The sequence below is a fragment of the Delphinapterus leucas genome, chromosome X, assembly GCF_059928025.1.
Source record: "Delphinapterus leucas isolate spDelLeu-1000000601 "Yukka" chromosome X, BTC_Dleu_Yukka2, whole genome shotgun sequence".
Lineage (NCBI taxonomy): Eukaryota > Metazoa > Chordata > Mammalia > Artiodactyla > Monodontidae > Delphinapterus > Delphinapterus leucas.
Genome location: NC_143150.1, coordinates 116,050,224 through 116,067,092, shown reverse-complemented (window position 1 = coordinate 116,067,092; position 16,869 = coordinate 116,050,224). Strand labels below are relative to the sequence as shown.

General features: G+C 35.0%; 1 protein-coding gene across 5 annotated transcripts in view; it reads right to left on the bottom strand.

Annotated features, from left to right (window-relative positions):
- Positions 1–16,869, bottom strand: part of RPS6KA3 (ribosomal protein S6 kinase A3) — a 110,382-nt gene that overhangs the window by 75,620 nt on the left and 17,893 nt on the right. For 3 of the 5 annotated variants that reach the window (XM_089904695.1, XM_022560507.2, XM_089904691.1), the window contains exon 2: positions 5,098–5,154. In XM_089904695.1, coding sequence (XP_089760821.1) covers positions 5,098–5,154 — 57 coding nt within the window. Of the gene's footprint in view, positions 1–5,097; positions 5,155–10,932; positions 12,052–16,869 lie in introns of those variants that run through there. The other 2 variants (XM_089904693.1, XM_089904692.1) reach the window with 2 other exon arrangements.

The window sequence follows — 16,869 nt, the reverse complement described above, 5'->3', positions numbered from 1 at the left end:
ATGGTCAAGTAGCCAGCCTTTACATTGAAGATCTCCCAAATGTCAGTATCTGAAGGTCTTTTATCAGGGATCATTCAGTTTCTTCAGGAAAGACGACTCCACTCTCCTGTCTGGAGGATATGGTCCTGGTTGGTGAAATGGGGAGGGGAAGGGGATCATAACACCATTGAGGAGTAGGCTTTCCCTTGATCTCCCTGTTTCCGGCCCAGTGTCTCACCCCACTTCCTACTACGCCTGGGGTTCCCCATGTATGGAGCCTCTCTGGTTCATTTTTCTCTATAAAATACTTTCTGTCTCTTCCAGGGGTAGGAGAGGGGTTAGAGTAAAGGCTTTCTATATCGACATTCAACCAATCTCTATTTTCAGCCTGGGCCATACCTCCACTTTCCACAATACTTAGTGACCTCATTCTTGAGCTCTTCTGGGGCTTTGGGGCCCTGAATAAGGCTTGCTTCTTGATGATATACTCCTCACCAGCACTTAGGTCCTATAACTTCATCTTGTTATGACTCTTTTATCTGCTTTTCATATTTATATATTGTGGTTCAAATAACAGAAGTATTCTAATTACAAAGACCGTGTTTCCGTTTCTTATTGTCCTTGTTGTTTTGGGTGATAATTTCCCAGAGGACAAGAGGACAAAAACTGCTTTATTTTGCCATTTTAAAACTGCAAGTTTCCCTTATGTGTTTCTGTCTCTCTAACAAGTTAGCAGAGTTCTTGGCACCAAACAGACATTCATTAACTACTTCGTTAATGAATGATTAGATGTAGTCAGAGTACAGACTAAGCTGCTCTAACAAAAAGGCCCCAAAATGCAAAGTCTCGAGCAAGGTAAGTGCCTATTTTTCTCTCTTGGAGCAGTCCATAGGCACGAGGATAGGTTAGAGTGAAGAGGTGTCGCTAGATCCTTAGGTCGCTAAGGATCCAGGTTTCTTCTCTCTTGTTATTCTGTCTGCCCTATAGTCTTGTTGAGGCCAAAACTGGCTAATCATCACACTCCGCATTCTAGCCCATAGAAAAGGGGTCAATCAACCTACAAGAAAGCCTACCAGTCGACGACCTCCCTACATACAGTTAGCATCTCACAGTTCCTATGGGCCAGGAATCTGGGCCAACAAACATGTGAGCTTGGAAGCAGATCCTTCTCCAGTCAAGGTGCAGATGAGACTCTAGCCCTGGCAAACTCCTTGACTGTAGTCTGTGAGAGACTCTGAACCAAAGAAAGCCGTGCCCAGATTCCTGGCCCACAGAACCTGTGAGATAATAAATGTATGTTGTTTTAAGCTACTAAGCTTGGGGTAATTTGTTATGCATAAAATAACTACTGCAACATCTCAACTTTCACTATTTAAATGATCAGTAATTGACAAAAACTTTTAACTGTACATTAGAGGCAAATACAATTTAAAACTATAAGGCTAATACATATTTGACAATCTTTTGGATTTAATACCATTAAAGAAATATTAAATATTAGGCTTTCATCTTATACTCAATTCCTATAATGTGGAATGATCTCAACAACTTTACCCACATTGCTGGTAGTATCTTAGTCCTGCACCTTTTCAACCTACCTCTAGAATGCAGTTCACTTCCAGATGTAAATGTTGCTAATGCTGTGAGTACTCAGAGGGAAAGTACGAGCCATGTATGCAGAATACCACAATGGAAAATTATTTGATTTTAGACTTCAGAGAATAAAAAATTTAGAGGTTTTCCTTCCAAAGGAATTGTTGGAAAAATAAAAAAGGTGGCTGATGGCAAAAAAAATCAATATTAATACTTACTGATTGTTTTTACATTTGCTTAAATGCTAATAAACATATACTATAGACCAATGAAGTCAAATAACCCAAATGGTTTGGGAGATGCAGAAATCTAGACCAAATCTGAAGGCAGCCTTGGGCACTAGGCCCCATGATAGCCAAGACTTAATTCACATGTTCCTTTAATTAACAAGCACTGATGGAATACCTACCGGGTACTGGGAGCCAGATACGTGGATGTAAAACAAGGAGTAAGTCAGACATGGTCACTGCCTCATGTAGCTCACAGTTTAGTAGGAAATACAGACAAGTAAATAAGCAATGGAATCTAGTGTGGTGTTGTCATGTAGCGTACACATAGGCTGCTAGGGCAGCACAAAGGAAAAATACTCAATTCAAGGTGGAAATGAAAGTGGTAGCTGTGTCAGGAAGACACCTCAGTTGAAGTGATAGCAAAACTTGTACCTAAAGGATGACCAGGACTTCACTGGAGGGGAGTGGTAATGGAAAATAATTCTGGGAGAGGGACTATCACCTATGAAGGCTCAGGAGTAAAAGAGAACCTGAAACATACGACTGATTAGACTTTCAGTAGAGGGTAGAAGTGTGCAAAGGTTTTATTACGCAGGGTTTGTCACACTGCAGAGTTTGGACTTTATTTAAAGGAAGCATAAAACTTATGAAGGGTTTTGAGAAGAAGAGTACAATGATCTCACTCTTTCATAACTGATGTTAAAAAGCACATAGAGGGCTTCCCTGGTGGCACAGTGGTTGAGAGTCCGCCTGCCCATGCAGGGGACACGGGTTCGTGCCCTGGTCCGGGAAGATCCCACATGCCGCGGAGCAGCTGGGCCCGTGAGCCATGGCCGCTGAGCCTGCGCGTCCGGAGCCTGTGCTCCGCGACGGGAGAGGCCACAGCAGTGAGAGGCCCGCATACCACACACACACAAAAAAGCACATAGAAACATCTAATTTTTTTTACATACTAGCAATAACTAAATGGAAGACACAACAGAAAAGAATTCCCACTTACAATAGAACAAAAACTATAAAATGTCTATGAATTATCTTAATAAGAAATGTACAAAACCATATTAAGAAACCATAAAATTTTGATAAAGGATATAAAAGAATATCAGAATAAATGAATGTTCTTGGAAGTGAAGACCCAATATTTATTAAAGTAATTTTCCTCATGTTAATTTATAAATGTAATGCTATTTGCATAAAAGTCTCAATAAAATTTTCAGGAGTGTTTGATAAGCTGATTCTAAAGTTCATCTAGTAGATGTATAAGACTACAATTTTGAAAGGTAAAAAAGATAGGAAGGCTTGCCTTGCCACATATAAAAAACATACAATAAAAGTACAGTAATTGAAAAGGTACGTAAAGTCAAAACATTCAGGGATGTTGTGGGTTGAACTGTGTCCTCCAAAAAGGTATGTTCAAGTTCTAATCCCCCGTACCCGTGAATGTGATCTTACTTGAAAATAGGGTCTTTGCAGGTGTGATAAGGGTAAGATGAAGCCATACTGGAATAAGGTGGGCCCTAATCCAATGACTGGTGTCCTTATAAGAAGAGGGAAATTTGGACACAGACCCACAGGGAGAATGCCATGTGACAATGGAGGCAGAGATTGGAGTGATGTCTACAAGCCAAGGAATGCCAAGGACTGCCAGCAGACAACAGAAGCTGGAACAGGCAAGGAAGGATCCTCCCCCAGAACTTTCAGAGAGAACATGGATCTGTCGACACCTTGATTTCAAACTTCTAGTCTTACAAACTGAGAGAATAAATTTCTGTTATTTAAGCCACCCACTTGTGGTACTTCATTAGGGCAGTCCTAGGAACTAATACTAGGGGTATGTGGCTATTTTACATCTGGTAAAACAGGGATCTCAAATGAGTGGGAATGAATGGGTTTTATTTATTCAGTAAGTAGAGATTAGGACAACAGGCTACCCGTTCGGAAAGAAAAGTTGTATTTCTGCATCATAACAGGTACTAAAATTCCAAGTAGACCACAAATCTAAATGCAAAAAACAAAACCATAAAAGTGGTAGATGAAAATGTGAGAGGAGATTTTTATAAACTTGATTCAGGGAAAGATTTTCTAACAAAACATGAAACCCAGAAGCCAGAACTGACCATTTAAAAATGAAAACTTCTGTACACATACAATGAAAGACAACATAATCACTGTTAAAAAAAAAGTAGGGGAAAATATTTGCAAGATATATTATAGACATGGAGTTAACATCCAGAATATATACAGAGATCATATAGACCATAATGAGACAGTAAGTAACCCAAAAGAAAATTGGGCAAATACAAAAATACAAAGGCCAATAATGCATGGACACTTCACTAAAAATCAAATGAGATGCAAACTGAAAAGAGAAAGTATGATTTATTTAGTGTGGCTCAAATTAAAAATAATTTCTGATAATATCTAGTGTTGAATAGGGTATGGTCAAACAAACACTCACATATAGTGAAGTTTTTACAACTTTTTGGTTTGGAGGGCAATCTGGCAATGCTTATTGAGATTTAAATGTTCATATCCTTTGTTCCAGCACATCCTTTTCTAAGACTATGTCCTACTGAAACACAAGTTCACAAAAATAAATGGGGGAAAATTACATTAAGTACAGGACATGCACGAAACAGAATACTATGAAACCATTTAAAATGAGGCAGATCTACAGGTATTGGCATAAAAAGATGTTCAAGACATATTAAGTGAAAAAAGCAAGTGGCAGAGTATATATATTTTGTAAATATCAATAATAATTGTCTTATATACAGAACAAAATGATGATAATAACTGAGCTGCTAACAATGGTTTTCTTGCAAGGGGAGACAATTTATTAATTCATTTATTTAATATTTAATGAGTGCCTATTACGTGCCAGGCACTGGTCTAGGTGCTGGGGATTCAGGACTGAACCAAGAACACAAGATGAGGAAATGGTGAACAATCATTTTCAACGTTAAGTATCTCCAAAAAATAATGACCTTTATACTTATTTCACTAATAAATCTATGGTTAGTTTGCTTTTTTTTTTAAGTTTTTTTTTTAAATGAAAAACCTTCAACAATGTAAAGTAGTTTGTCTTGTCCTTCTCTTAAAATCAGTCTCATGAAACAGTTTTTAAAAATGTCACTGGCATATTCAAGAATGTATTTTGGTAAAATTAATGTGAAAGCATCAACAAGTTTCTAACACTGTAAAACCATTACTTTGTTCAGTTTAAAAATAAGAATACTTAAATTTTATGGTATCTGATTTATCTGTATCCCTTATGATACAATATTTTACTTACAGTTTGTGGATTAATCTCCTCCTCTCCCATAGGTTCATCCATAATTTGCTGTCCATTCTGTGAAAAGTATAGCAAGTAGAAAGTTACCAAAACAGATCTCACATCAGTTTAAGTCAAATGAAGACAGGTAAAACAAAACCGTATACGAATATTTTCACCCCTAAAGGGTTCTAATGAAGTACAGAACCACCATTTAAGTATGCAGTTGCCAATTTGCAACAGGTTGTGCTTCAAAAGTTAATGTGTAAATTGATTATTTAAAACTATAAAAATATTTTTTCCATGGAAATGATATAATAAATGATGGTTACCTTTCCAGGTAAGCCCTTGAGTTTAATAGTTAAATGCACTACAGTGGTCTTATTTAAACCTCACCAAACATTGTTTACAATACATTCTGTGTCAAAACACATTCTAAATTCCAACTCCATTGAAAATCAGGGCAAATGATTAATTATTTGGGGGAAAATTAAGCTAGGTCTCTACATCAAAGAGATTCCAGATGGATTAAACGTTTAAATGTCCAAAAGTAAAATTATACAAGTATTAGAAGAAAATATAGGTGAGTACTACTTATGAGGTAAGGAGGCAGAAATCATAAAGGAAAAAAAAATGACATTTGAATCCATAAAAGTTTAAAACGTCTTCTGCCGGACATTAAAAAGATAAAGACAAATTGATTACAAAAAAATAAAAGCAACATATGACAAAGGGTTGGTATCCTCAATACATAAAGAACTTCATTTTACAAACCTGTAAGAAAAAACAATGAACCTCAACAGAAATGAGCAATAAGGGAAAAAAAGAGTTCAGCCTTAATACTAATCAAAGAAATGCATTTAACCAAAAGATACCTTTGCCTTTCAAATTGCTAACGATTTACAGAAAAAATAATACCCAGTGCTAATACGGATATGGGGAAAAGAGCACTCTGGATATACTGCTGGAGAAAGTGTAAATCAGCACAACCCTTCAAGAAGGCAATCTAAGTCTGTATTTAAAAAACAAAAAGAGACACATAAAACTTTGAAATGTCCCATCATTTCAACTTTAAAAAAAAAAAAGACAAGTGTGCAAAGATGTACATATAAGAATGCTCACCATAACTTTTTCCAAAAAGAACTCCAAATTGTAAACCTAAATTCCTAACAATAGAGAACTAGTTAAATATATCATGGTACATCCATATAATGGAATACTATGCAGTCACTAAAAATGATGATAAAGATGTAAATTTATTGACATGGAAAGACAGTCACATGTAATAAGTGAAAAAAGCAGTTTACAAAACAATATGAATTGTAATGATCCCATTTTAAATAAATATATACATGTTTTAATGTATATATTTGTATGGGAAAAACTCTGGAAGGATATACACCAAAATGTTAACAGTGGCTATCTCTGAGTGGTAGAATTTTAGACAATTTAAATTGTTTGTTTTGCTTATTTGGATTTTCTAATGTGTCTACAATGTCTATGATGAATATGTATTATTTGTGTAATTAAAAACAAAACAAAACCAAAAGTCAGGTATACGTAATGTCTTCTCTAGTTCCCTCACTGGGAAAAGGAGTAAATGCCCCTGACCGCTTGTTAATTCAACAAATGTACAAGGATCTAAGCTAACCATCTTTGGAGAATTATCAACTGGGAAATAAAAGGTAGCCCACCCATTACCCCACATCGCACATGAGACAGCTGCTCTGAATTTGAACTCCTCTCTCTACTCTCCCTAACTCTATTTATTCACCCAACCATTCATCCATCCATTTCATTTCATTCATGCTATGTTCTAGGCACCAAGCTGGAGATGAAAGGTTAATGAAACATGCCCCTATCCTAAAGATCCATCTTACGGGACCTCACAGGTCTACTGACCCTTAAAAAGGGTAACTTTCATTTTCAAACACTCAGAGTATGTTCCTAGGTTAGGGAATGCCCACACAATATTACAAAGCACAGAAATGGTGCCAAAATGCAGAAAAGGGGGAGGCAGGTATAAAATCTTTATTTTCCGAAGACACTTTCAGAGGCTATGTATTGCCCACTTCTTTGGTAAGGATTCAAATAACTCCAGGATACATCCTCTTAAAAGCCACAACCATTTATTCAACTGAACACTGATGATTTTTATCCAAACATTCCAGACAAACCTTAAACTAGCTCTTAAGAACATTGCTTTTGGAGTCAGACACCTAGATTCAAATTTCTGCTCTTACACTAATTATGAAGCCTTGAACAAGTTATTTAAACGATCTAAGCTCTACTTTCTTCATATGGAAAGTGGAGATTGAAAAGTCTTCAGAGAGTTGTGAAGACTAAATGAGATAATGACATAAGACCTGTCACATAGTAAACAATCTAAGTTAGCTATTTTAATTATAGCCAAAATTCAATCACTCCCTCTGTGGCCCACCAATCTGCTACTTCTGCATTTGCTCTTAGTAAATGGTATCATCATTAATCTAGTAGCCCAAAGTAGATTTTCTCATTAATTATACACAGTGTTCTCTTCCGATTGACACAGATCTACTCAATGGCTCCCCATTATTTGGCTTTTAGAACCCTTGGTTTAACTTGAGCTACATTTATATTTTCCATGGGAATATAATTTGAGAATCATCTGCTCCTTGTAATTTTCAATGCAAAGTAACAATCACAGCTTATAACTTACTTTTTGGTGTGGTAGAAACAGCACTAAAATCAGAATTGGTAGACCAGGGGTAGAGTCCTAGGTCTGCCACTTAAAAGCTTTATGATTTGGGGCAATTCAGACTTTCTCCTAACCTATTACTTGATCTGTTCAAAATGGGGATACCTGCCCTGTCTACTCAAAGGGTTGTTGTTAAGCTCAAAACTGAGATAACTCATAAGAAAATACATTATAAACTGTAAGAAGCTGTACCAACGCAAATTACTATTATTAAGGTAAGGTAGCTTCATGAGGATAAAATAATACTGCATAAAGACCTTTTGATCTTAGAATCAGAAAAAGTTTAGAATTGGTAAGGGATCTTGAAAGTTTTCTGTTCCAAATATACAAATGTACTCATATCATATGCTTAAGTTCTTTCTATCCCATTCTCACCTATAGTTGAACACTATCAGGACAAGAAAGAAGTATCTCACCAGGCAGCTTACTATACTATCTCAGAACAAGCACTGGCTGCTCGATAACGCTCTTCTTCATACAGTAACTTTCCTCAAATGCAAATTCCCTTTAAGAGGATTACTAATACATGATGACTAACTTGCCTGTACTCTATCTACAAAGTCACAGAAGTAAACCTACAGCTATGACTATAAACTACCCCAAGTCTGTTCTTTTCTAGATAACTCGAGGTCCTTCAAACACTCCTTTTAGAAGATGAGACCACTTTCTTCTCTGAGCATGCATCCAATTCATCTGAAAGGGTAGTAAAGAGAATTGTGTGCAATTAACATTGCAACCTTGATATGACCGATGCAGAGTAAAGTAAAGGGCATATCACCTCCCTTGTCCTACATAATAAACTTACATTAATGCAGTTCACATATGCATTATTTTTGGAATGTCCACAACACATTGCTCGGTCATACTATTTTTTTTCCCTGTTTTCTGTCTGTTACTTCCTTGTTTTCTTCACTTACACTGCAACTAAGCCCTCTATCCTCTATTCTGCACTTAGTCTCATGAATAAAGCCTTACTTTAAGTTTTTGATTCATCTTTTTCCAGTTCTGATTCATTGCTACAACCTCTACAGATTAGATTCCAAATCTGCCAATCAGCTACTTCACTATTTTCAGCTTCATGTAATCCATAAATTGTACAACGTATTTTCTTTTCTGAACTTTTCACCCAGCTAATTAATAGCGATATACTAACAAAGCAATCTAAGAAAAAAATTAAGTGAAACATCTAAAGGTATTTTATGCTCTACTTTTTGCAAAAACAACTACTTCCTTCCTAAGTTTACCAAAGATTTAAAATTTTGAACAATTTAATTTTTAAAGCAGGAAAATATAAAAGCTAATGTTATCCTCCATACCAGTGAAGCTTTACCAAAACCGACCTAAAAAAGCACCTTTATTTCAACAAACCTTTTGTATCACTTTGCCAAAACAAGGATTCAAATGCTATCTAATAGAAATGAGTATAAAGTTACCTATGCAGCTAAGAATTTTCACTTTTGAAAAGGACTCTCGACTTCACTAGAGATTAGGTTACATGGATCACCAGTCTGACTCAATATTATAATACTTATAGTTCCAAAAGTTCAAGGAATAATACCAATTAAACAAGAAAATTTATTTCTCTAATTTTAAGAAACAAATAGAAAAAAACATGTGGTCTGAATCTGGCTAGTACCAGGTTTAAACCCCAGTTCTATCACTTACTACTGTAGTTACCTGACCTTGGGTAAGTTACTTAACATTTTGAGCCTCAGTTTCTTCATTTGTAAGATGCATATAATAGCTACTTCACAGGGATGCTGTAATTAAAAGGACCCACCAAGGGACAGTAGATGCTCAGTAAATGCTACATCCTGTCCCCTCTTTGGCCTCAATTGACTGTGTAACATTTACATTTCTACAGTTAGCTTCCAAAGTGTAATGCAATAAAGAAGTACAAGAGAGTGTTGAGATACCTGTTTCACCACTTACTACAGCCAATTTCCTGTCAAGCAGGGTAGAAGAGATCATTCATATGTGTGATATATTTTTATACAATGTGGCTACAGAGTACAAATGCAAAAGAATAGTTTAAACGTGAGGCAAATGTATTTATCCTCTCTCATCCCACCATAATGCCTTCCAGCCAAAAAATCGCAGATCTTGGCAGACTGTACATATGCAAATATTATGTGAAATACTAGAAAAGGTTAGGAAATGCTAATCAAGCTTTACTCTGGTAGTCTGAGATGTGTAAAAGTCAAAAATTACAATAACGTACAATATGGGCCTTATCAGAACAAATCAGAAAAGGGAGACTGTTAGCTTGAGTTTCAGCAGGTATTGTTTTCAACATTAACTTCCAATGTTGTGGTATAAAATTATCACTTAAGATAATTTTCCTGCTCTTAAGGCAATAAACAATTCAAGTCAGTAATTCTGAACGAACGTTTCAGGACTTCTAGAATATCCCAAAGTATTTTAAGGAAAATTTTGAAGTGTCAAAAATAAGAGTATTTTTCTAATTAAAAAAATTTTATTTTTAGCAACCCTATTAAACAGATTGTTTTGCTGTAATGGCATGTTACAACCACACACATTTCCAGGCTGTTTGGCTGTTTGATACCTCTGAAAAAATGCACTGAGTCCAGCAGGAGATCATCTTGTATAAGTACACTAGGACTAAAAAAATGATCTGTGATTCAAAAATGCTACCTTGAACTTAGTAGGACATATCATCTACTGACATCCTACTACCTGGAAATGAAATGTATATATGAACACTGGGAGAAAAGAATTCCTCACAGAGAACAGCCTAAAGTAACAGGAAGGGAGGAGGAAAAGAATGGGGCCAGAGCCCTAGTGTACTAATTTGGAGACCCAGGTTGCAGATATGAGCAAGAATCATGCCTTTTTATTTTTTTCTTTACTGTCCTCAAGTTTCCACAAGTGTATCTGCCTTCCGAACTCCCTGATATCAGCAGTGGTTTTCCTGTCCAAAGCGTATGCCATAGGACTTCCGTGAAGGTGCTGAGGATGAGGCATGAGAAACCTCTCTAAAACTTCAGTTAAGATACCATCAAATTGTTCAGAATCCAAAGAATCTTCTATGCAATCACATTGAAACAATAAGAAACAAGCATTTTATATTCTTAATAAGGAATGTATATAATCCTTACCAATGTGACAGGATTAAGAATCAGCTCCTCATTTATCCTAAGGAAATATCAGAGATGTGCATAAAGACTTATGTACAGTGATATTCATCATACTCATTATACTGAAAAATAGAAAACAATCTAAATGACCAACAGGGGACTGGTTAAATAAATCATAATACATCTATTCATATGTAGGAATACTATGCAATGGTTAAAATCAGGGCCTCAAAGAAAAATTAATGATGCAAAAATATGATTGCAATATATTAAGTTAAAAAGGATACAAAACTAAATAGTATGATCCCAATTTTGCACACCCCCCTCCCAACATGTGTGCATGTAACTGGCAAAACATATATAAAATCTTATCAGTAGTTACCTGGGTCATAGGATTTTCTTCTTTGTACTGTATTTTCAAACTTATATGCATTTATTATATATTTTTTATAAAGAGAAAAACAATCAATGTAACTAGAAAAATCCATTTATTTCTAGTTAAGGTGCCCTTACATGTGCTTTGCTATTCCTCTAGCAACTAAAGGTCTGCTAGTACTCAAGACTATTCTATTTTCTAGACTAGGGTAGGAATGACCACTGGTTATATTTACATTATTAAGTTTTAGAGGAAACTTTCAGAAGCTTTTTTTTTTTCCTCTCTGATGGTTTCCTGTGGTTGTGGCCTCAGAAAATAGATACGGTTTTAGGCCTGAATCCATCTCATTTTTTTGGAGTGTACCCCTAAGGGGAATTCTGCTTATGAAACAAGAGTATGTTGAGATAAGAATAAAGAAACGAAAACACGGTAGCCAAAATTAAATCTGCATTGTGAATAGCAAGTATTGGAACTGACACTGCAGAAAACAGAATCCATGCCAAGGAGGACAAACTTGAGTAAATGAAAAAAAAATGAAAGAAAAGGTTAAAAAACGATGGAGGACAGACGTAGAAATAATCTATGAATAACAGATGCTCCTAAAGAAAAAAACCCAGCAGTTTAATCAATCAAAAGTATAAGAAAACTTTCCAGTTCCGGAAAAAAATACCTGAGACTGGAGACTGAGAAGGTTCAACAGAGATCATCAACACCAAGACATGTCCTGGCAAATGTTTTTAAATTTCAAGGATAAAGATATAATCCTACAAGCATACAAGCAGAAAAAAATAGGTTATTTTCAAAGAAACTAAAATCAGATTGACCTCAGATTTCTCCTCTGCAACAATAAAATGCCAGAAGACAATGAAGTAATGACTTACAGAGAGTTAAAAGGGAAAAGTTATGATCTAAGAATTTTATACCTTGTCCTACTTGTTCATGTACAAAGATCACAGGAAATCCTTCTTAGTTCTGCAGTCTTATAAAATTTCACCATCCTGGTAGTACCTTTTTTCATAAACTGTTCAAAGGTATGTCTTAGACCATTGAAAGAGAAACAAAATAAGAACTCAAGAATACTGAGGTAGGAAAGAATTGGTGAAGTATATTGATACCAACTTAATATCTAGAAATAACTGAATAAAATAACTAACCCCAATAAAGGAGAAAGGGTCAATAATGAAGAATAAATAACTGATATAACTATATAAACAATATAAACCTTTAGAAAGTTAAAGGTAAGATTTGTAACCTCAGGATAAATTAATGTGGACTCAAATTAAAAGAGGCAGTGGAAGAAGGGAGAAACTAAGATTCTAAATTCTGTCTTTCCTAAAAAGACATTTTAAAACCACTACTTTTAGTAAATACGAAATAAATATAAATTTTGGCATGCTTTGAAAAAGCATACAACAACCGAGAATTATACTTATTTATTGCAGTCCAAATCAGTGGAGAATATAATAACTGGCAAAGACTGTGAATAGTACTTTATGCAGGCATCACATTCAACCCTAAGCACGGAGGTAGGTATAATTACCCCTATTTCACAGATGAGGAAACCAAGGCTCAGCAAAGTTAATTTGTGAATGGCAGAAGCAAGATTCAAAGCCAAGACTTTCTAGCTCCATAATTCTTTCTTCAATATTTCATAACCTCTTCAAACAAACAAATCCATAAGGCAGAAGAAAAAAAACAAACCATAAGGAAAAGAATAAAAAACTTAAAATAGGATGACAGAAATAATTCCAAAAGTAATAATGTAAGAAATGTAAAGTATCTAATTAAAACAAAGTGTCTTACTGGATATTGGATGCTATTACAGAATTATTGATGTTTTTATGAGTGATGATGGTATGTTTGATGTTTATAAAAGTCTTTATCTTTTAAGAAATATAAACGTAAATATTTATGTCTGAATTGATGTATCTAGGAGTAGCTTCAAAATAATCCACTGGAGCCAGGGAGGGGAAGAGAGAAAGTAGTGTGTATGATGCGGAGTACAGATGAAACAAGGCTGGCCATGAGTTGATAATCTTTGAGGCTGGGCTATGGAAATATGGTGGTTCATTATACTATTCTCTCTACTCTGGTATGTGTTTGAAATGCTTGATAATAAAAATTTTAATAGTCTTAGGTTATATTTTTACGAAGCTTAAAAAATCCACACCAGTATTTACTGCTTTAAAGAGAAAGCCAAGCAAAACCAGATAAGCATAGAAAAGCATAAAGAAAAAGAAGAAAGCAAGTGTATGTATTATTAAGGCCAAAAATAAAATGTGAAGCAAAAACCTTAAGCTGATTAAATAAAAAGGTGATTTGATTTGGACTAAAAATATAATTAGTACTTAATACATACAGTAATAATAATTGCTATCATTTACTGAGCAATTACTGCACACCAGGCAAGTACATCTTTGATGCTTCTAAGAACTCTGTGAGGCATTATCACTAATTTACAAATGAGGACATTAAGCCAAGATGGGTATGTCAATCTTTTAAAGCACTGTATCCTCAGCCCCTAGCAAAATGCCTGGCTGGCATACAGTAAGTGCTCGATAAATATTTGTTGAATAAATGAAAAAGTCTAATATCCTGCCTAAAGCAAATAAGTAGAGCTTAAATTCAAACCTAACTCTGATTCTAAAACCCCTACTTTTAATCACATTTAAATCTTTTCATAATATTTCATAGTAAGAGTGAAGATGTTTATTTCCTTCTGTGTATGTTTCTGTTTGTCAGATTTTCTATAATCAGCCTGTGTAACTTTTTTCAGACAAGTCATTAAAAATAATAAATGCAAAATAGTACCGAACACTTAATCAGGTTACCGACTAACCACACCACAAAACACAAAAGGAGATGTTCTGGGGACTATAACATGAAATAAATGGACACAAGTGGAAGGGGAAATTTTAGCACACTAACATCAACTAGCATAATGAATAAAACAGGACAAAGCATTTGATGTAACTTACATTAGAATAGGTAGATATTGAATTGTATAATGTAAAAAGAATATGGGTTCAAGTTATCTATGAAAAGTTATAAAAGGCTGACCATGTTCTAGGCCATGAAGTAAATCCAAAATTCTTAAAAGCAGGAACTCTACAGATATTTTCTGATTATGATAAAAAACTGAATAAGGAAATAAAGCACTCATTCAGAAATCAACATTATTCTAAATAACTACTGGCTCAAGGAAATAAATAATAACAGCTATCATTTATGCAATACTTATTTTGTTCAAAGTACAGCGTTGGCTATGTTGCATATAGTCTCTCATTTAATCCCAATTAATCATTAATCAACTATGAGGGATGTTATTATATAGAGAAGAAAAAACTTAGGTTGAGAATTAGTAACTTGTCCAAGATCACAGGGGTATTAAGTTTGCGGATAAGACAACTGAACCCAAGTCTGAATCCAAAGCTCACACTACTACACAGAAATGATGTCATGTTACTGTTAGAATTCAAGTATAGGCATCTAGCTGTGCTCATTTTTCTCTCTTTATAAAATAAAATTTTGTAATAAAAAGTGGAGAAAACTACAACTCTTAACACAATGTTCTGAAAATGTCCGTTTGTTAAATACACTACACTAAGAAGGTAATGGTTCGTTTTTCTAACGTATCATTGATCCGACATAATATTTAAAATTGCATAATCTCCTAAAAGAGACTCCTTTGAATATATTCATATTCTCGAGAGGGCAATTAAAAAGGAAGAAACCATAAAATCAGATAAAGTAGGGAATATAAGGTAAACATGATTGTCACTAAATTTATCTCTAAAAAGTCACTACTTTCTGGTACTTATCTGCAATCCATAAGAGTTTAATGGAATCTTAGCCAGCATGGATTTGAATCCACCACTAACTGTGGGCAAGCCCTTAAAGCCTCTCTGATTTGTGGTTTCTTCATGCATAAAATATGTGGATATCTAAGGGCTTTTCCAGCTTGAAAATGTTATAATCCTGTGACTTTAAGGATTAAAAGTATTTAAAATTTTGTGGGGTTTTTACACCTGAGGAAATTACTAATTCTGTATTTAAAGCTGTTTTGTACGTTATTTCTAACTGTAATTCCTTCTTTCTTTTCTGCATCTAAAATACAGTTTTATCTATATCCTTCATTGGTACCTTTGTATCCAAGTGTAAACAAGGATAATACCAAAGAATGGATTGTAACAAATGCTGTCACCTGAAAGAGAAGTACTAACAAAGAGAAAATAAATGGAACATTGTTTTTCTGTGCAGATTAAGGAACCTAAAGCAATTTTATAATTTCCACAAGCCAATCTTACTACTCTTATTTTACTAGTAAAGTGTCAACTTATTTTTTAAGCTCCTCTGTGTACTCCCACTGCTATTTATGCTTTCCTAACACCTTCAAACTCCACCTCTTAGTACCACATGGAGTTGGCAGTGTTTCCCAAACCTGTGTGATGATCAGAATCACCTAAGATTCCTGTTAATAATACACTACCTGGCCTTACCTCAAACTGAAACTGAATCAGAAGTTCCAGAAGCCCCGTGGCTCGGTATTTCATTTTTTAAACAGGCACCTTAGATGACTCCTGTGATTAGGTTAAGTCTGGGAAATCACAGTGTAGAGAAAAGATCATGGGCTTTGGAGCCTGACATACCAAGTTTCAGAACCTGGCTTTGTCCTTTATTATAGGTGTGACTTTAGGCAAGCTACTTAACATGAGTCTCAGTTTTCTAATCTACAAGATTTGAATACCAGTTATGCCGGAGGTTGTAATAAAGTTTAGTACGCTTAGCCATGCTGGGTGCCCAGTAAGTGTTAGCTTCTCTTTCCTCCTGCTCATCTTGCCAGAGGAATTGACAAATGCAAATACTTGAGGGTATTCTGGTGAGTCCCTTACCCTAATGGGTCCACTTCCATTTCTAGGGCTAAAAATCTGAGTACTAGATAATTCATTAATGCATTACTTGGTTTGGCTAATTTAAGTCTTAGGAAAAAGTCTAATAATTTCTTCTGGTTTCCAGAGGCTTAGTGAAGTCCTTCTATCTAAAACAGATACACCATGATGCCGAGCTTCAAAGGCCAAGCTTTATTTGTTATGTGACTGTGGCAAAATTACCTGAACCTGTTTCTTCATCGGCAAAACAAGTGGTGCTTAAATGTTTGATGAACTGAACCCAACATAACTGTTAACTAAAAGTCACTTTAATCAAACTTACACACAGTCTTACAAACATTCTTATGAACAAAACGACAGCAATAATAGCTTGCCAGTGAGTGAAACGAGACAGAATAGGACTTGCTCAAATACACAATAAAAAAGAGCTTAACAGCCAAGCAATATCAACTGTACCTTAACACAAAGTGTATTAGACAAGTTTGGAACTGAACTTACTTCGGAAAAAAACAATCCAAACTACTCACTCATTAAATATATATACATATATATATATTTAAAAGTACCATAGGTACAAACACAACCAGGCACCAAGGTTTATTTTTGGAAAAATGAGAAATATAGTTTATAATTACAGCTCCATAATGAATTCTAGCTGTATATGTATTAAGCATAAACACTATTAAGAGCACT